This window comes from Crocodylus porosus, unplaced genomic scaffold, assembly GCF_001723895.1.
Source record: "Crocodylus porosus isolate Cpor-Errol unplaced genomic scaffold, CroPor_comp1, whole genome shotgun sequence".
Classification (NCBI taxonomy): domain Eukaryota; kingdom Metazoa; phylum Chordata; order Crocodylia; family Crocodylidae; genus Crocodylus; species Crocodylus porosus.
The window spans coordinates 1,523,178-1,543,116 of record NW_017728932.1 but is presented as its reverse complement, the minus strand read 5'-3'; the positions used below and the strand labels follow the sequence as shown (position 1 = coordinate 1,543,116).

At 50.1% G+C, this 19,939-nt stretch overlaps 1 protein-coding gene across 1 annotated transcript in view; it reads left to right on the top strand.

The window, feature by feature from the left end:
• The window catches only part of SSC4D (scavenger receptor cysteine rich family member with 4 domains), a 29,021-nt gene extending 9,780 nt beyond the window's left edge, over positions 1–19,241 (top strand). The window contains exons 5-12 of the mRNA XM_019545393.1: positions 6,788–6,859; positions 7,574–7,888; positions 11,443–11,523; positions 12,424–12,498; positions 12,987–13,298; positions 14,160–14,237; positions 15,138–15,484; positions 18,133–19,241. Coding sequence (XP_019400938.1) covers positions 6,788–6,859; positions 7,574–7,888; positions 11,443–11,523; positions 12,424–12,498; positions 12,987–13,298; positions 14,160–14,237; positions 15,138–15,454 — 1,250 coding nt within the window. The 3' untranslated portion in view covers positions 15,455–15,484; positions 18,133–19,241. The remainder of the gene's footprint in view (positions 1–6,787; positions 6,860–7,573; positions 7,889–11,442; positions 11,524–12,423; positions 12,499–12,986; positions 13,299–14,159; positions 14,238–15,137; positions 15,485–18,132) is intronic.
• The last annotated feature ends 698 nt before the right edge of the window (positions 19,242–19,939 follow it).

The following is a 19,939-nucleotide window of genomic DNA, read 5'->3' as shown; positions in this document are numbered from 1 at the left end:
GGGGGCTTTGGGTGGGGGGCAAGGGGCACAAGCAGGGCATCCTGCCATGTACCCCCTGCCCTCAGTTTGTTTTTCTGGCATGCTGGCACTCTGGCACCTTCCAAGGTAGGCATTGTGGGGGTTTTCAGTCTCTGGCGAAAAAATGTTGTCCATCTCTTTACTAGGAGTATTCGCATTAGCCTGTCTTAATGCACATTAACTAAAGAGCATGGTTTTTATGTCATGCTTAATGCACATTATCTGATTTTAATGAGCATTAGCTAATTAGCACCATTTCAGTGATGCTTTAATGAGCATTAAAACAGGTTAATGCGTATTAAAGTACATGTGTAGATGCACCCATCCTTGTTTACTTTCTCTTCACCGTTTAGTATTTTGTAAACCCTTATCATGTCCCCCCTCAAGCATCTCTTTTCTAAATTGAAAAGGCCTGGTCTCTTATTTTCTCCTCATACACCCCTGCATACCACTGATCATCCTTGTTGCCTTTCTCTGTACCTTCTTTAGTTCTCCTATATCCTTTTTGAGACATGAGGACCAGAACTGGGCACTTTTTAAGGTGTGGATGCACCATGGAGTTATGGGCATGATGATACTTTCAGCTTTGTTTACCATTCCCTTCTTAATAATCCCTAATATTTTGTTTGCCTTTCTGACAACTGCTGAGCACTGAGCTGATGTTTTTAGCAAACTGTCCACAGTGATTCCCAGGTCCCTTTCCTGTGTGATAATAGCTGATGTAGAGCCCATATCCTAGTGTAGGTATAGCTTTTTTATTATTATTATTGCCCATTTTTGTTATTTTTGGCTATGTGCATCACTTTACACTTATCTACATTGAATTGCATCTGCCATTTAAACTGCCCATTCAGTCAATAGTGCCAGAGCCTTCTGTAGTTTCTCACAGTCCGGCTTGGTCTTTATCATGTTGCACAATTTTGTGTCATCTGCAAATTTGGTCACCCCCTTTTCCAGATCATTTATGAATATGTTAAACAGCACTGGTCCCAACACAGATACCCACTGTTTACTTCAAGAGGAGTGTCTTCAAGAGGAGGCTTGGGGGTCTTCAAGAGGAGGCTGGACAGATATTTGGCTGGGGTGTTATGACCCCAGCACTAGTTCCTGCCCGGGGCAGGGGGTCGGACCTGATGATGTTTAGGTCCCTTCCGACCAACCCTAAGCGCTATGAAACTATGAAACTTCTTTCCAACCTGAAAACTGACCACTTATACTCACTCTTTGTATTCTAACTTTGAGCCAATTTCTATAGCCTTTTATAAAATATTGGAGTCACATTGGCAGTCCTCTGGTCCCAAGGCTATTTTTACCAATAGGTTGCATACTACAGTTAAGAGCTCTACAATTTCTGATCTGAGCTCCTTCAGGACTGTAGAGTGCATGCCATCAGGTCCTGTTAATTTGCTACTATTTAGTTTACCAGTGTCAACCCTTTCACAAAGGGATGCAGATGTGTGGCTGTGGTAACTCAGTTTCCCCCCATGAGCACCTCAGTTTAACAAGATGGTACAAACAAATCAGATGTATTTATACCTATAGGCATTAGAACTGCATCGGTAATACAGCCCACAAAACCCAGAAACCTGATAACAAAATTACCCATTTCGACCCGTTCACAGTCCATTGCAAGGCTGACAAAACAGATACCAAGCTCACAGCCTTAGACTTCAAAAACACAAATTTTAATAAGCTCAGGTCACTAGTAGGGAATGTCCTGAGAGACCAAGGACCACAGGTAAAGGGAGCACAAGAAGAATGGTCATTCCTTAAGGGTACAATCCTTAAGGCTCAGAGAAAATCCATTCCCTTATAGAGAAAAAGTAGCAGAAGGGGCAAAAAATCCTCTTGGCTAAGCAGGGAAGTTGCAGCCCTCCCACAGAAAAAGAAAGAGGCGTACAAACAATGGAAGTTTGGGACAGCCTCTAAGGAAGACTACTTGACAATGGCGCACACTTGTAGAAAACAGATTAGGCAAGCTAAGGCAGAAACCGAACTAAAACTAGCTGCAGGAATCAAGGACAACAATAAGTCCTTCTTTAGCTACATAGGGAGTAAAAGGAAAACTAATGGGAGTGCAAGCCTCTGCCCCACACTCCCATTAGTGTGGATATCTGGTCTCTACCACTCAAGAAAAAATGGAACTCCTAAATGACTACGTTGCCTCAGTCTTTCACAAGACCAAGGGGAACAACATGCCAGGTAGGGCACAGAATGAGCAGGACGGGATTGACACCATTCCCACCATTGCCATAGAACTGGTGTACGATGGATTAAAGAAATTAGACATATATAAATCAGCAGGGCCAGATGAACTGCACCCAAGAGTGCTGCAAGAGTTGGCCAAAGTAATTGCAGAGCCCCAGGCAAAGGTCTTTAAAAAATCATGGGTCTCTGGAGAAATCCCAGAGGACTGGAAGAGGGTCAGTGTTGTGCTCATCTTCAAGAAGGGGAAGTGTGAAGACCTGGGAAGCTACAGGCAAATTAGCTTACCTTCTAGTCCAGGGAAAATCCTAGAAACATTCATCAAAGAGGCTATATGTGACAAGCTTGCAGAAGGTATGATACTGAATGACAGCCAGCATGGCTTCGTCATGGGCAGGTCTTGTCGGACCAACCTCATTTCTTTCTATGATCAGGTGACTCATCACCTGGACAAGAGAAAAGCAGTTGACATCGTATACCTCAGCTTCCAGAAAGCCTTTGACCTAGTATGCCGCACGGTACTGACCAGAAAACTGGAAGATATTGAGCTCAACTGTGGGACTGTCAAGTGGGTGTGAAACTGGTTGTGGGGTAGGACACAGAGAGTCCAAATGAAGGGATCGGTGTCATCCTGGTGAGATGTGGGCAGTGGTGTACCCCAGGGGCTGATACGTGGCCCAGTGCTGTTCAGTATCTTCATCAATGACCCGGATGAGGGGGTGAAAAGCCCATTAGCCAAGTTTGCGGATGACACCACAATACGGGGTTGTGCAGACACACCTGCAGATAGGCTGCAGATACAAGCCGATCTAGACAGGCTGCATGTTGGGCAGAATGCGACCAGATGAGGTTCAACGTAGAGAAATGCAAAGTGCTGCATCTGGGAAGGAAGAACCCACAGCACACCTACAGGCTGGGCATCGCTAACCTGACCAGCGCTACATATGAAAGGGACCTGGGGGATAACAATAGAGCCCAGCATCAATATGAGCCAGCAATGCGATGCAGTAGCCACTAGGGCCAATAAAACTCTAGCATGCATGTGCTAAAGCTTGAAAGGGTCCAGAGAAGGGCCATCCACATAATCAGGGACCTGCATGGCAAACCTTACACGGAGAGGCTGAGGGATCTCAGACTCTTCAGCCTAAAGAAAAGAAGGCTAAGAGGGGACCTGATTGCGGCTTACCGCTATATCAGAGGTGTACACCAGGGGCTCAGTGAACAACTGTTCAGCAAGGCACCCTGGGTGAAAACTAGAAACAGCAGCCACAAACTCCTGGAAGATAGTTTCAGGCTGAACATTAGGAAAAACTTCTTTACAACTAGGGTGTCCAGACTATGGAACAAGCTCCCCCCAGAGGTGGTACAACCATCTACCCTAGAGTCTCCAAAAGAAGACTGGACGGTCACCTGGCTGGGGTCGTCTGACCCCAGATGTCTTTCCTGCTCGTGCAGGGGCTAGACCCAATGATCCTTTGGGTTCCCTTCCACCCCTATGATTTTATGATTCTATGATTTCAACAATACATCTCACTCAGGTCTTGCTCTGTTGCAGCAGTCAGATTCTTTCTCTGCTGGGGTTTCCTTAGTGGGAAAGTTGTTCCTTCTCCCTGCTGCACTCAGATCAGGCTCCTCTGCAATCTCCCTGGGGCCTCTTCCAATGGTGCATGGAGCACGTTAGACCTATATTTGACACATTGGTAATGTGGCCCTTCTGCCACAGGGCAATGGTATGGAGCATGTTGGGGAGCAAGGCCTCACTCCTGCTCCTTCCATGCAGCTTAAGGGCAAAATGACCTCCACCTTGCAGTTTCTCTTTCCCACTTCCTCCCTTGCTAGCCCTTAAAAAAAAAAAAAAAGTCTGTAGATCAACCCAGCTCTCTGGGTCTGGTTATATCAATTTCCTCTTTGACTTCCTCCATTAAAATGCCAATTTGAGTCAGTTCTACTGACTTGTCCCTAGAGGAGAGTGGATCTGGTGAGGGAATCTCCCTAACTTCTTCCACAGTGAACACTGATGCAAAGAATGCATTTAGTCTCTCGGCAATGGCCCTGTCATCCTTTAGTGCCCCTTTTACACCCTGACCATCCAAAGGCCCAACTGAGTCCCTGGCAGGTTTTCAGCTTCTAATGTACTTAAAAAAAAAATATTGTTACTTTTTGTGTCTCTAGCAAGTTTCTTCTCACGTTCTTTCTTAGCTTGTCTTATTACAGTTTTACATTTGAGTTGCTAGAGTTTATGTTCTTTTCCTTATTAGAATTTGACTCCTACTTTTTAAAAGAACTCATTTTTCTGCTCATTGCCTCTGCAACTCTTCTATTAAACTATGCTGGCTTGCTTTTGGTCCACTTTCCATTTTTTTTTATTTGCAGTATGCATTTGCTCTGCACCTCCCATATGGTATTCTTAAGCAGTTCCCATGATGTTTGAATGTTCTTCACCTCCTTAGGGCCCCCTTTAACTCCTGTCTAACTCGTTTCCTCATTTTGGTGTAAACTCCCTTTTTAAAGTTCAAGATGATTATGGTACATTTTCTCCTCGTCTCCCCTCCTACATGGATGTCAAACCCAGTTGCATTGGGGTCACTATTGCAGAGTGGCTTAGTAACAGTTATTCTTTACACACAATTCTGTACGCTACTTAGGACTAGGTCAAGAACGACCTTTCCTCTTGTAGGTTCCAGGACTAACTGCTGTAGATAGCAGTCCTAAAACTTCAGATTTGGTCTCTGCATCCCAACCTGATGTTAGATTGACCCAGTCTATTTGTGGATAGTTGAAGTCACCCTGAGGTTCCCTGCAGGGTCTGTTTTGGATTCCTAGTTGCTCACAGACCAGGGCAGTTCCCTCTCACACTTTCTTAGCATGATCAGCAGGTGGAGAGAGTATGTCTGGGAGGCCCAGAGCTGTGGCAGATTGCAAACAGCAGACAGGACGGAGCTCTGATTCCCTAGGAAATGAGGGGCAGGAGGATGCTCTGGAAAAGGTAGGTTGCTGGGTGGGTTAGCTGGTTAAGGAAGGGATCCAGGCTTGACTAAGGAAAGGAAGTACTATGCCAGCTGACCTGGGGGGCAAGGGATCCTGACTCTCAAGACACAGCCACAAAAGGTGTGTAGGAGGGTTTGGTGAGGAGCAGGGAGCTTTGTGATAGGGGTAGTTAATGGGTATCTGAGCTGAGCTGAACTACTCAAACTTTTTGGAAGTATGTCCCTTCCTGGTTGTAGACGGGATGATGAAGAAAATAAAGCAGAGGCCTGGAGCTGTATGAAATAATTAATGGCCTGTGCTTTGAGGCAGGGTTCCCTGAACAAGACAGGCTTTTGACCTAGAGCAAGTTACCATTCTGCCTGACAAACGCAGCTCCTTCAGGTGAACACTGTGATATTCCCATCTCTTCAGGGAGCTTTCCTCGCTCAGAAACATGGCAACAGAGAAGCAAATGAGATGTACAGAGTGAGATAAAAGTAGCATAGAGGCAAAGCTGCTCGGTTAATAATGGTAGTTAGCACTGGCGGGGAGGGGAAAGTGCCCTTCACTGTACCCAGAACACTGCGCCCGTTTCTGAGTCATCCATAGTCCTTCTGCAGCTCTTCCCTAACGTTAACTGCTCCCTAGAAACACCAGCCTGGGGTTGGAAGGTAAACGTCACTATCCCCATTTTGCATCGGAGCAAGCAGAAGTAGAAAGGTTATGGGGTTTGCACAACCGTGGGCACTGGTGCTGGAGTCACAAGTAGATCCTGAAGGGTCATTCTCAATGTGCCAACATCAAGGTTTTAAATCGACTCTCACAACATGCTGATTTCCTTCAGGCCCCAGTTCTTGGAGTCATGATTTTACCTCAGCTTTCCCTTTATGAAGTAAGTTTCCAGTCCTCACTGCTATGGAGAACATCTTGAAAATGTGCAGTGTTCACATAGTGTCCCTGTTGTGTGACCTAGAAGCTCAGAATGAAGCCAGAAGGCAAATACAAGGATTCCCAAATGATTATGGATTTCCTAAATCTCATGATTTTTCAGCTAGTCTCTTGCTCATGGGCATCTAGCTTATGTTTCCAGAGAGCTCAGTGCTGGCAGTACTGTTGACTCCTAGTTATGCGATCACTCCACTGGGCATTGAACATGGCCCTCACTTGGAGCGTATGGAGGGAGTGCTCAGGACACTGCCAGCCACCAGCTGAGCATCTGGCTCAAAGTGCCTTCTCTTTATGTAGAGCGGTGTTAATATGAGGGGTGAAATAACAAAAAGAAATAAAAGCCTCTTTTCTCAAAATATTCACTTTCAAAAGTGCATTTTGCTTCTAGTCACATTCCACGAGTGTTTGCTTCCCCACTGTGAGATTTGCATGCCCACAGTCTACTAGGTATGTGTGGATGGTTACAGCACTATCCTGTGTGTGTGCACACGTGTGTGTGGTACACCGCTGCTCTCCAGGTGCACTTGGCTTGGCTGGTGACCATGGTGGGTGTATGTACACACAGCACGTGTATTCATTACAGTGTGTCTGAGAGAGAATAGTGGCCGAAATACATAGACATTCAGAAATTCTTTGATTCAATTTGCAGAGCTCTTGCCCACGCAAGCGAGCAGAAGACCAACCAGCAGGACTGTAACAACCTCACTACAAAATGGGAAAAGTAAGCCTTTCCGAGCATCTCCTCCCAGCCACCCCCACTGCCTTGGAAGCGCTCACAGTTTAGTGTCTCTCTGTCAGTGGCCGGTAGAGGGAACACAAGCTATGCTGTAGACTCTTTCCTCACATACTTTCACCAAGCCTTGATACCTCCTGCAGTAAAAGATTATCCCAGTGAGGTATCAAGGAGCAGATCTTCTTGCTCTGGGACATGGTGTCTCTAGGCCCATTGGCATGTGTTGCTGCCCTGTGAAGGTTTGTGCCTGACTTGCTGCTTTCCATCACATCTATGCTGCTTTCAGCACAGCCTGCTCTTGTCACTCCCATGTGACTCAGCTTAGTGCATGTCTGCCCCCAGCCACTATGCTGCACCCAGGAGCATTGATGCGAAGCCTGCTTTGCATGCTCTCCCCTGTCCCCCATGCACCAGATCCTGGAAGTGAAGCCATGCAGCCAACGCAGGTGCTGGGCTTGCACCCGTAACCCTGCCTGTGACAGTGACTCTGGCACCTGCTCACTACTGCACGTTGCTTTAGTGTTGACAGCTGGCAGCTGCAGAGCAGAAATGTGTGGGTGGGACATGCCTCGGGTCAGAGTTGCTTAGCATGGAGGCTGTGCAACCATGCCTCGGGGTCACCTGGAGCGCTTCTGCCAGTGAGGTGTGATCAAAGCAGGGGGCCCATGGGGAACACTAACCCTCCTCCCTCTTGTCATCCAGATGATGGGAGCATTCGGCTGGTGAGCGGCACTGATGCCTGCCAGGGCAGAGTGGAGATCTACTACCAGGGGCACTGGGGCACCGTGTGTGATGATGACTGGGGGCTCGCCGATGCCAGTGTCGTTTGCAAGCAAGTGGGCTGTGGCCATGCCCTGGACTACAAGAGCAATGCCTACTTTGGCTATGGCACAGGGCACATCCTCCTGGACAATGTGAACTGTGATGGAGGTGAACCCCACCTCTCGGCTTGCTACAGTCTGGGCTGGGGTGTCCACAACTGCGGGCACCATGAGGACGCAGGGGTCATCTGCACAGGTAGGAAAGCAAAGCAGCATGGCTGGCATCTTTGGATTGAACAAGGGACCCCAGGAGCTCTAACAACCCCAGTGCTTTGTGGCTCAGGTGCAGAGTAAGGCAGCAAAACACCCTGACCAAAGGGCTACTTGTGTTGACCAGTTGTTAGAGGAAAGGATCAGGAAACCAATGAGGATTGTCCCCTGCAGACTGACAACTCCTTGGGGCAGAAACTGTCTTTAAGGCTAGGGACAGACATTCAAAAATCCCAAGCCTGAATGTATTCACTTTTTGCAGGTTAGTCTAAGCTGCACAGCTTAAACTGATTAATTACTGGACAGACATTCTCTGTTAAACCAGGAAATGTAGCTACATGCCTGCAGTGGCTCAAGCCAGAAGCTGGGGTGCTAGAGCATGCCTTCCAGCCACTGTCAAAGGGGAGGGAAGAGAGATGCTGTCCAAGGCACTCACCCCTCCCCGCTGGAGCAGATGGCAGCCAGTAGCCAGAAGGCAGGGGGGCAGTTGCTGCCAGACTGAGGAGTGGAGACAGGAAAAAAGTCCTTTCTATGAAGCAAGCACATATTGAACACAGTACTTTGCAAAGCATACAACAGGCAACTACCAAAAATCTTTGCCTAAGCTAAGATTCAGCCCAGTAAAACACAGCATACACAATTTAGTCTAACTTAAAATGAAAACCGGCAAGACAAAAATTAGTCTTACTAAACCTGAGGGCAGTGTTTCCTTACAGCCAGACATTCAGCAAGGCTTTGCTTAGGTATTCCCACCTTTTACATGCTCTGCTTTATAATGTAAATGTAGCTCTCTGCATTTTTTGGGGAAGCTGTCTGCAACTTCCCTTAACTACATCTCCAGCATGTGTGATGATTGTCAGGTCTTTGCCAACACTTCCCACCTCTCAGTCTGGTCCTGCAGGTCTTAGCTCTGGGTTCACAGGTACAGGGTTTGGATCTGCACACACGGGACTGGCTGGCCTTTCTCCCCCCGCTCCGGGATATGCTGTGAAATTAATCCCCTCCCTGCAAGCAAGTCACAGAGACTGCAGCCAAACCCCTGGGGATTCTGAGGGAAGAAAGAGGATGGAGGAAGGAATTAACTCAGGGGCAGGCAATTATTTTGGGTGGAGGGATGCTTACTGAGTTTTGGCAAGCCATCGAGGGCTGCATGACACGTAGCTGGGGCAGATAAATATTAATTTTCTAAATTTTTTTAGGGGCCCTGTGGGCCAGATAGAATGGCCTGCAAGGACACATCCTGCCCACAGGCCACATTTTGCCCACCTCTGAATTAACTCCATCCCTGCCTGGCTGCAGGCAAGCTGTGGAGGTGTCGCTGGGGCTGGCAAACCCCAGCTGTGGCCCCTAGGGTTTGCCAGTGTGGGCGGGAAAGAGGACAGAGAGAGGAATTTGCCTCAGGGGCCATAGCAGGCCAGCATCTGGCCACACCCTGCCCTTGCTCTAGCTAGAGAGCCCAGAACTGTGGGAAAACCAAACAGTTTTGGGAGCTGGACAAAGAGGTCCAAGAGGAGGTCGTTGTAGTAGAGGGTGAATTATGAGCACATATGACTTAAAGGGGCCTCCTGGATTATTTAGTTCTGCCCTCTACTATTGTAGAATCCCTTTCCTACAGTGGAGAATAACACTGGCAATGGAAGGGCTCCTGGCTGAATGAATGGGACTGGAAGGGACTATTGGCATTGGGGGTGAGGAGTGGACCTAGGACTTATAACATGAAAACTGGAGGCTAGTGTGGACTGGCCACTGGAAAGGAAATGGAATATTGTTATAGCATACCCTAAAGTCAAACTGAGAGTAATGGCCCAGTGCCAGGCCCTTCTCCCATGCAGTCTGTAGCCCTCATCACCGCAGGAGCTAAGTGCCTCTCACTCTTCAGTGTCATCATCCTAACAACCCCTATTAGGCAGGGCAGTGCCACTGTTCCTCCAGACTGAGGCCCAGAGACAGTAAGTGATGTGCCCAAGGTCCCACAGGCAGAAAAGGGGACTGAGCCCCAGTCTTAAGTGAGGGGCCTCCACCAGACTATCCATCCATCCATCTGTCCTTACCTGCTGGCACTGGGGAGATCTTGAATCTCATAGCTGAAGGCAGGGGAGGCTGGAAAAGCCATTCCTAAGGGAAAAGATTCTCCTGCCTGCTATTGCCCTGCTCTGCTGGGTGGAAAAGAAGCGGTCTGGTCTGGAAGTGAAGGATGAGCTGTCAGCTGGGCTGTCTGTGGGCCAGTGCTGAGCAGAGCCTTCTCCCCATCTTTACATGATGTATTTCTGCCATTATCTGTTGATTACCATTTATAATGTTAATAATCCCCTTGAATTTCTTTATTATCATGGCTAATGACTGGAGCACTAAGTGCCGTCACTTTCCCTTTCCAACTATTAACTAACAAAGAGGATGATGCTGTGAGAAATGGGCAATTTTCTCATACTGCTCCTTTCTCCCCAAAATATCTGTCATTTCTCTTCCCTGCTGCCAGGGAGAGGTAAATACCAGTCCAAGAAGGCCAGGAGCCTGGGGAGACAGCCAGGAAGGGCAGGGCTATTCTAGATGGGTCAACAGAGGAGTCTTTGAGGGGGAGCACCAGTACCAATCCCAGCCCATTGGGTGGAACGAGTGTCTGGTTGAATGGGAGTGGTTGCTACTATGTGAATAACGGGCTTTACCTGTGATATAGGGTGTAATGTTTGCTTAGCTCCTGTGAGAGACAAATGCCCTTACAGCAGCAGGCCCCTACAGCAGGCTTGCAGTGATGGACAGAGCTGGGCTGGGGTGACCAAACAGGGAGACTTTTTACCAGGCTGCTGGGCACTCTCATACCCTCTGCTTTTCTCTGTGCTGTGCACCCCACCAAAGGTAAATCTTGGTTTGAACGCATCAATTATGGAAGGGAGCTGTTGGCTCACTTAGGTCAAGTTCTGGAGATGACTTGGGCCAAGTCTCTGTTCCAGCCCTCTCCCCACAGAGCCTCACCCCCTGCCAGCCCGCAGCACAGAGGTATTCCTACAGTGGGAGTTTGGCCACCTTGCACTTAAAACAGGCAGCAGAGCCCTCAAGGCAGGGGGAACTCTTTGCTACCAGCCTCTGCTCCAACTCCATACACCCCACTCCACATAACCACTAATAGCAGGGAGCTGTGGATGAGTCATGGTGGCTTGATGTCACATACAGATCCAACTAGGGACCTCCAGCCTGGAAAGTGAGAGCTTCCTTACCTTAAACTAACACTGCAGGTTTTCTCAGAGAGAGCCCTAGCACACCCAGGGCTTCCAGGGATTAGTCAGACCAACCAGGCACCTTCAGTCAGGAGGTGATGTAGCTTCATCTGGTAGGACAGAAAGTGCTGAGCGCTTGTTCCCAAGGAAAAGGCTGGAGAAGTGGGAGCCAATAAGAGCAACCAGGAGAGTGTAGAATAACATACACATATTTCTTTGTTCTCCAGATGGGATCCCTTCTAGCTGACCCAACTCTTGAAAGGCTTCTGTGCAGCCCAGGCAATGACCCTTGTTCATGTAACCTCTGCCCCTCTGTGTGTCTCTCCAGGGCTGAGGATGTCAACAGTCACACCGTTCACCACCTCAGTCACCTGGGAGTATGGAGAGCCTTTCACCGGCACTGCCACAGGTGAGGCCAGCTTTCCTGTTCAGAGGGGATTTGTGATGGACCCTGCATTCACACTGGCACGAAGGCTTAAAGTCACAAGACTGGTGCCTGGCTTGTGGTAGCTACATTTCTACCCCTGGAGTAGTATTCTCCTATTGAGAACACAGTTGTCATGCAAATCTGTTTGCCATTCTTACTGGATGTGGAGAAACATGGCTAGGATCCATGATCCTGGGTTTTCTCTTGTCTTCTGCCTTGGGAGTTACTCCTGGAGAGCCTAGACACACCATGGACATTTATATACATGCTCCAGAAGTGTGTTTGTGGCGGGGGGGCTCTGAGAGCCACTCTAATTAAAGAACCTAGAACGCCATGTGTATCAGCGTCCCTGTGCTGAAAAATGGCAACAGAGGTGCTTTAACTAAAGCTTGTCAAATCAATTAATCGAGTCTGCACTAACGCACTGTAATTACAGTGCATTGGGGCAGCCTCCCTGCATGTGTATAAGCGCCCCATGTGTTTACACTGGTGTAACTGACATCAATTTTCTACACCAGTTTAAATCACGTTGGGAGCAGAAAGACAACAGCTATCCCAGGGGAGCTGCTCATAGTAAAGCAAACTCATGGGCTGGTGCCTTGCAAAACAAGCCTCTATTGGGTTTAAGCAGTACCAACCCCTCTTGCTAGCTCTGTGCCAAGCAGGAAATCTCAGCCTTGGTACTGTGTGCCAGGAATCCTGCAGGACTCATTATCTTTTATGTACGCGGTTGCATTGGGCATAATCCCACCATGGTGCTTTTGAAAGCCATTGCTTCTAGAGAGCGAGCTGCCCTGCTGCCCTTAAGTAGAGAACAGCAATGAAACAGCTTTCTTCCTGGACCTTTCTTCTGACTCCTGACTCTGGCACTCATCTTTGCAGTCACTGATGGCAGAGATCAGCTCTCTTCAGAGACTGAAGTGATGACGACAGCTATTTTTGCCAGGGGAAAGAAAAGTAAGTATGGTCGTGCCCTGACGCTCTGCATGCACTGGGCCTCATTGAGAGATTGTCTGCCAGGCCAGGTAGGCATGTGGCACTCAGGCATCATGCAATTGAGGCAGGGCCAAAGCCAATGAAAGCCCTGCGGTCACACCTGCTTAGGCCCAACAGCATCAGCTGAGCCCCTACTCGGTCACTGCGGATCCTGCCAGTCTTGCCAAATGCAGCGTGTTGCACCGTTAGATGGTAGGACAGGCAGTGGAGATGATGAGACCCAGCATCTGACCCCACAGAGTCTGAAATGGAGCATGCTGAGACACAGCCTCCTTGGGCCTCACTTGGCATTACGGATGAGGGCAGCAACTAAGCACTTGACAGAAAATAGAGCTGCCCTGGGCCCAGGAACTGCCCTCCCCACCTCATCCCGCACTGACCTTCATCCACAAATATTTCAGGACCCCCCAGCTTCCCCCAGCACCTCACTTGCCCTCTTTGGCCATCAGGTGGCAGCATCCGGCTGGTGAGCGGGAACAGCAGCTGCCAAGGCCGAGTGGAGGTTCTGCATCGCAACACCTGGGGAACAGTGTGTGATGACGACTGGGATTTCGCCAACGCCCAGGTAGTCTGCAGGCAGATGGGCTGTGGGTCTGCAGTGGTGGCCACGGTCCTGGGGTATTTTGGCTACGGCACTGGGCCCATCCTCCTGGACAACGTGGATTGCGTTGGCACAGAGACCGACCTGGCGGATTGCTTTAACTTGGGCTGGGGGCAGCACAACTGTGGGCACCATGAGGACGCCGGCGTGATATGCAGAGGTGAGATGTGTGTATAAGCTGCAGTGCAGCTCAGGCTGCCCCAGGCCACAAGATCATGGTCACATGGTACATGTGGTTTCAGGCTGTATCCAGCTCTCATCTGAGATCAGTCAGCTAAGTGCCTGGAAAGGGGACAAAAGCTTTGCTGAGCCCCAAGGAGCTCTCTTATCAGATGCAAGGGTGGAGTTGATGGCCCCTGCAGTGAGCGCCTTTCATGCAGCCTGGCCTTGCTCTGACCCAGAGCCCTGAGCTGTGCTCACTTCTCCACGGCTGTGTGGCAGTGGTGGGGTTTGGATGCAGTTGCATTCAGCCCAGAGTTCAGGCTGGCATCCAAGGGCACTGGCATTTCCCAGCTCTGTCTGTGAGACTCTGGCCCAGCACAGTGGGAACCCTGTGAGGTCACCTTGTTGTGGAGGTGTCAGTGGGATCCAGAGGGAAGACAGGCTCCATCTGCTTCTGAATTGCCCCAAACCAAGATGTCAAAGTCAGACTTGGGAACCAAACCTGCACCCCTGACAGTTCAAAGGGGCTTGGCTGGGAGGTCCCAGGTTGGGCCCAGTGCCTGGTTTGGAGGCACAAAGCATACTGCACCCACTGGGTGTACTGCTGTGGCATGTGATGGGTGGGGCCTGCAGGCAATGCCTATGGATTTCACTGTCTGCTTTAATGGGGGACTTGCCCATTCTTGGCTTAAAAAGGGCAATGCCCCTCAACTTCCTGTAGCCCACCCTCTCTCCCTAGCTTATTACCTGTGCCTGTCCTTTCTCTGACGCTGGTCACCAATGCTATGTGACTCCAGCCAGGAGCCTGAGAGCAGAGATGTCCTCATTCTTTTTTCCCCTCCCTCCTTTGCTGAACCAGGTGTGGATGACTCAGGAGACCATTTCAGAGAAGATACATATGCGACTACAACCTCAACCACGACTCGTCCCAAGGATGGTATGTACTCTGTGCAGCAACTCCTTCCTAGGTGGCTTCAGGCAGCCATGCTGGAGAAGTGCTCTGGGGCCTGTCTTGGGTAGCAAGTCAGACAAGAAAGTTTTTAAAGGTTCAGACCACTACAGTAGGAGTCACTACTGAAGCACTGATCATAACCGGTGCAACTACCTAGGGGTAGCAGTCATTGCTCTGTTGGCTCCCTTGACATTTTTCAGCCACGGATTTCCAAGCAGCTTGCAACTATTCATTATAACCTAGCCACAGGAATCCATCTTCCTCAGGAGGACAGGGCAGTGGTAGAGGTGATGTGACTAGACAAGTTCACACAGCAAAGCCAAGCCAGGAATGGAGCCCAAGTTACTTGATTTCCAGTTGGGTGCTGTGTCCACTGGACCATTCTCTAGATTCCAGATAGATGTTCCTCTGCCCTAGCCAGTGGGCCACATTGCCTTTCAGTTCTGGGTACCTGTAATAAACGGAGGCATTACAAGTGTTCTCCCAGGAAGAAGGGAGGCACTTCTCAAGTGAGCAGCTGAAGCACAGGAATGGGGCTCAGGACTCCTGGGTTCCAGTCTTGTGCAAGCCCATTCACCTCACTGAGTCCAGCTGACCTGTCTGGACCACAGCAGCAGTTACCTGCACTAACTGCTCAGGGCTGCGAGACCTCAGGAGTGACTGTACTGCTGGGCTAGAAGCTACAGCCTGCGGTCACTGGCTGTCCTAGCAGTTGTGTAGGCTGAGTGCTGCTTGCTCCTCTGCTAACCAAGATCAATTAATTAATTAGGATCAATTAAGACAGTCTCCCATGAAGCAGCAACTGCTTCCTAGGCCCAGCTCTCTCTCAGAGCTTGGAGATTCTGCTGGGCACTGACCAGGTCCCCCCGTGCTCCCTGCCCCTAGGATTCCTGCGCCTGGTGAACGGCGGCCACCGCTGCGAAGGCCGCGTGGAGATGTTCTTCCTGTCCCAATGGGGAACAGTGTGTGATGATGCCTGGGACCTTAAGGATGTCAAGGTGGTGTGCCGGCAGCTGGGCTGTGGGCATGCTGTGGCGGCCTGGGGGGAGGCGCACTATGGCCAGGGCATCGGCTACATCTTCCTCGACAACCTCAAGTGCAAGGGCAACGAGGCCTCGCTGCTGCGCTGCTCCCACATCCGCTGGAACGTCCACAACTGCGACCACTCGGAAGACGCTGGTGCCGTCTGCAGCCTGCTATGACCCTGCCAGCCGGGAGAAGCTGTTGCTCAGGTAGTGCCAGGCAGTGCGCCAACCCCTGGGTACTGCCCCGCCCCCCCTTCCCCCTTCTCTCCATGTTGGGCCAGTATAAACCCATGAAAATAAGGTTCCTGAATTGGGGCAGATGGTGCCACTGTGACAAGTCTTCAGGGTTAGCCACTCCCTCTATTGACAGGACATCAGCCTGTCCCAAGGCTCCTGTGCTCCAGTCTCTGTGCTCATGGCCCTCCCTCCAGTGCCATCCTGCCCCTGGAGCTCTGCCTGCATCCCCCATCTGTGCCCTCATGCTCACAGGATGGTTGGCATGTGATCCCCAGGCTGCACTTTGTGCTTCTGTCATGCCTGGAGCCCTTTACCCGTGCCCATCGCCCTGTACTCAGGCTCACTGCCTGAGCATGACCGGGAGTGCCTGGTAGACTGAGTCCTGAGCACATAGAGTATGGGAGAGATGGGCAGGAAGGAAGCATAAAGGGTATAGGAGGAGGGGCAGAGTCTAGCAAGTCTGGGTGGGGTAGGTACTGTAGGCCAAAGTGAGGGTTTCTTTTGCTTCTCCCTTTCTCAAGTGGTGTCACAGGAGAGCTCCTCCCTTCCCTCCCCTCCCCTCCCCTCCCCAGAGCTCTCTGCTGGGCTGACAGATCACCCGCCTGACCGCAGCCCATCCACTTCCCTGTATCAGAGGTGGGCATCCAGCAGAAAACCCCACTGTGAATTGTTAAAAAGCCATCAGCAAGACATCCAGCCTGCTGTGAAAAGAGCAGCTGCAAATAATGCCCCTTAATGCACCTTCAGGGCTGGGCCAGCTTAATGGGGCAGTGGAGTTACAAGGAGCCAGGCCTAACAGCATCCCTGAGTGGCTGGGGGGGTGGGATACCAGCAGGAGGTGGAGCCTGCTGATCCTGATCTGCTTTCTGTGATGGCACAAGACCTGCCAGTGCTTGGGAAGTGTTCCCAGCAGAGCACAGAGCCATGCAGGGAACGCTGAAGCCAGGAGTGTGCTCTGCAAGCCAGGGAGAACCCTTGGCAGAGGGGGACTTGACAGCTGTAATTTGCTTGACTATGAAGAAGGATTAAGAGGTGCCTTGATTGCAGGGTAGAAACAACCTGGTGGCAAGAATATAATGGAGGCAAAAGGGCTCTTTAATTCAGCAGTGACAGGCAAAACAAGAATCCGGGGGCTGGCAGCTGATGCACATGGGTTTGGCTCAGAAATTAGGCACAGATAACAGGGAGGGCGAGTCTACCTTAGAACAGACTCCCAGAGACAGTGGTGGAGCCTCCAGCTGTTGATGGGCTCATATTAAGACTGGGTGCCTTGGTGGAAGAGGTGCCTTAGCCACACACAGGTACAAGCTACTGGCTCAGTACAGCAGTAGCTGCATGAAACGTAAAGGGCCTGTGAGAGACAGGGAATCAGACTCACTGATCTGATGGCTGCTTCCGACACTGAACACCAGGAATCTAGCAAGATCAAAGTGTGTCAGAGCTACCAATTTATCCCCATCTTCAATGCTGGGATTAGGAGCATGAATTCATAGGACAGAGCTGAATGAAGAGTTGCAAGGAATAACTTAGCTGGATATTGGACTGGAGCTCATGGCAGCCATGTCCTGACAGCAGTGCTGCCACTGGCCTGTAGGGTGTTTCTGAACAAGTCACTGTGCCTCTATGCCTCAGTTTCTCCCATCTGTAAAATGGAGACAGTAACTCTGACTTCTTGTATGAAGTGTTTTGAGCTCAATGGACAGGAATTGCCAGCTTAGAGCCAGGCATCCTCATTTAGAGCTGGGCCTGAAATTGCTGCTGAAATACTTTTCTGTCAGATAATGCCACTTTGAGATTTGCCTTTTAAAAACAAAACAGAATATGAATTTAAATAAAAATCTTATTTGCAAATATAGAAAAACCTGTTGAAAATGTCAAAACTCCCAATGTGAAGGTTTTGGGGGATAAATGTGTTTTTGAAGTGGCTTTTAGTCATACGACTGACTTAATTTTAAATTGTGACTTGGGACAAAACGAATTAGAATCTCATTGTTTCATGGGGCAGCAAATCTGTTTTCCAACCATAGCTGACTGTTCCTGAGCTGTCCACGAATGTGACTCTGAAGTTCTCCAGCAGACTTGTTCTCTGCCTTGTCTGTAAATTTCTTTCTCAAGCAATTCTCTGTGGATCGAGCAGGTATAATATACTATGAACATTCATAGATTTGTATCACAGAACCATAGAAAAGTAGGGCTGTTAGGGACCTCAGGGGGTCACCTTATACAATCTTGCACTGGGGTTTTGTCATGATGATAACTCCTAGAAACTCCAACCAACCAAGAGGAGGACCCCATTGTTTTGGGCACTGGTCAGACCTAGAGTCCCTGCCCCAACGAGTGCGTGTGGAGGAGGGATGCTGTGAGGTACAGCTGAGTGTGGAAGGGGTGGTGAGTGTGGGGTGTGATGAGTGTAGTGAAGGCACATGGGGTGCTGTGAACTTGAAGGGGCAGGTAACTAGTGCCCATGGCACAGCTTAGAGCTGCATCTCTCCATCTGCCATGTGCCAGGGCCAGAGGAGTCAGGATCTCTCAGACACTCCCTGCCCAAGTTGCCTCGTAGATGATCCAAGCTAGTGGAAAACCCTAGCTCTGAGCTAAAGCTCCTGTTTGTCTTTCAGACTGAGGCTGGCCCAAGCTGCAATGGATCCCAGATGCCAGTGGCACACGGTGCAAGGTGGGATGGTTCCCAGCACTGCCATCCACAGCATGCGAACCACACGTTCTACACGCCTGTGTTCCCTGTACATCACTGTATACAGCACAGGGCTGTATTGAGCAAGGAAGCCCTGCCCTGCCCTGCCCTGCAGACCCTTCCCCTCTCACCTAGCCATTCACCCAGGCCAGTTCCAGGTGCCTGGCTGAACAGGTGCCAACCAGTGCCTCCTGGTTGCCCGATACCCCAGGGACACAAAGCAGAGCTGCTCAAGTCCTCTGGGTTGGTTCCAAGGCTACTCCCTATGGTGGGCGAGTATGGATCAGAAGAAAACCCTCAAAGCAAGAGGGAAAATCACTGCCCAGTAGAGTCTCACTAGGAGAAATGGCAAACACACAGGTGCCCAGCAACCAGAGCCCATGGAGAATTCTGAAAACTTGAGTATCATTCCAGCATGGGGCAGGGGACTGGGATATCTGCAGAGCCCCTGGAAGATACATTTTTGCTCAGACACTAGAGTGATAATGGCCACATCCAGGCAGGCTCCCAAGTGACTTAGGAGCCTCAATACAGCCCTATTGTAAAGACACTGGAGCACCCTGAAGCTGCAGGCTGCAGAGATGGGTCTGTCTAGCCACTTGGTCATGTATTTCACTGTGCTCTGCTCCTGTTCTCAGACCATGCTGGAAACTTTGGGGCCTCCCCCTGGCAGGCTCCTTGCTGTCTGCCATTCACCTTTGGTCATTTTTCCACCCTGGAGGCTGGTGCAATGTTGTCCCTAGGTGTGAGGGAGGGGAAGGTTTTGCTTACTGACAAGGGATTCACTCCCAGGACTTGCATGCATCTGCCTGGGCCATGTGTTTGTGTGATTCCTTTGTTAATCAAGAGGGCGTGTCCCAGGGTTTTTCCACGTTTCTTACATGTTTTTGTGAATAAAAGCCCGTTTCAAGTGTGCTTAGAACCAGCAGGCTTGTCTCTGAAAACCACAGCTCAGTTAGCTGCGTTTCAGGCGCCGGTGGTGACAGATGGCTTATGATCCCTTGCTGTCACTAACAAGTGGAAACAGAGGGGGCCAGTGACCCAGGCTGAGTCCATGGCAACTCCATTGATTTGGGTGGAATAGCTCAGATCCATGCCTAATGGGATTTTTTTTCCAAAAGCACCTAGCTAGGTCCCTAACTCCTATTGGTTTCATGGGGATTTGGAGCCAAACTTGCATAGACATATCTCAGTAGATGCCTCTTTGTCTTGTGAGGATCCCAAATAACTGGCAGCATGTGTTAAAGGGTATATGAACCTCACACTGGCCAGGAAAGGGTCAAGTCCCAGCCTCCTCACAGGATAGCTGTAAAAGGTATCAGATGCTTAGAGACAACAGGCTGCCTGAGGATTGCTGCTGCCAGGGCCTCCCGAGGAAGGTCTGAGAGGCAAATGGCTTCAGGTAGTGAGATTGGGGGTAATGAGGATCATGGTGTGAAAGATGGTGTGACAAGGAGCCAGACTCTGGGCCCTCAGCTCTGAGAGCATCATTACCGTGTCTGTCCCTGTCTTAGCCCTGAAGTGGGATGCACTGGGTCACCATGGGCGGCACGCTGACCTTGCAGGAGATGGAGCAGGCCTAGTAGCATCAGTGTGGTGAGTCCTAGACCCCAGTCACTCTGAGCCTGGCTGTTACTCCCAGGTTCAGTCGGGACACCTGCCATGCAAACAACCATGCATCCAAGCAGGAGGAAGGGCCTGGGCTGCAGTGTAGACTAGCTCTGTGAAAAGCT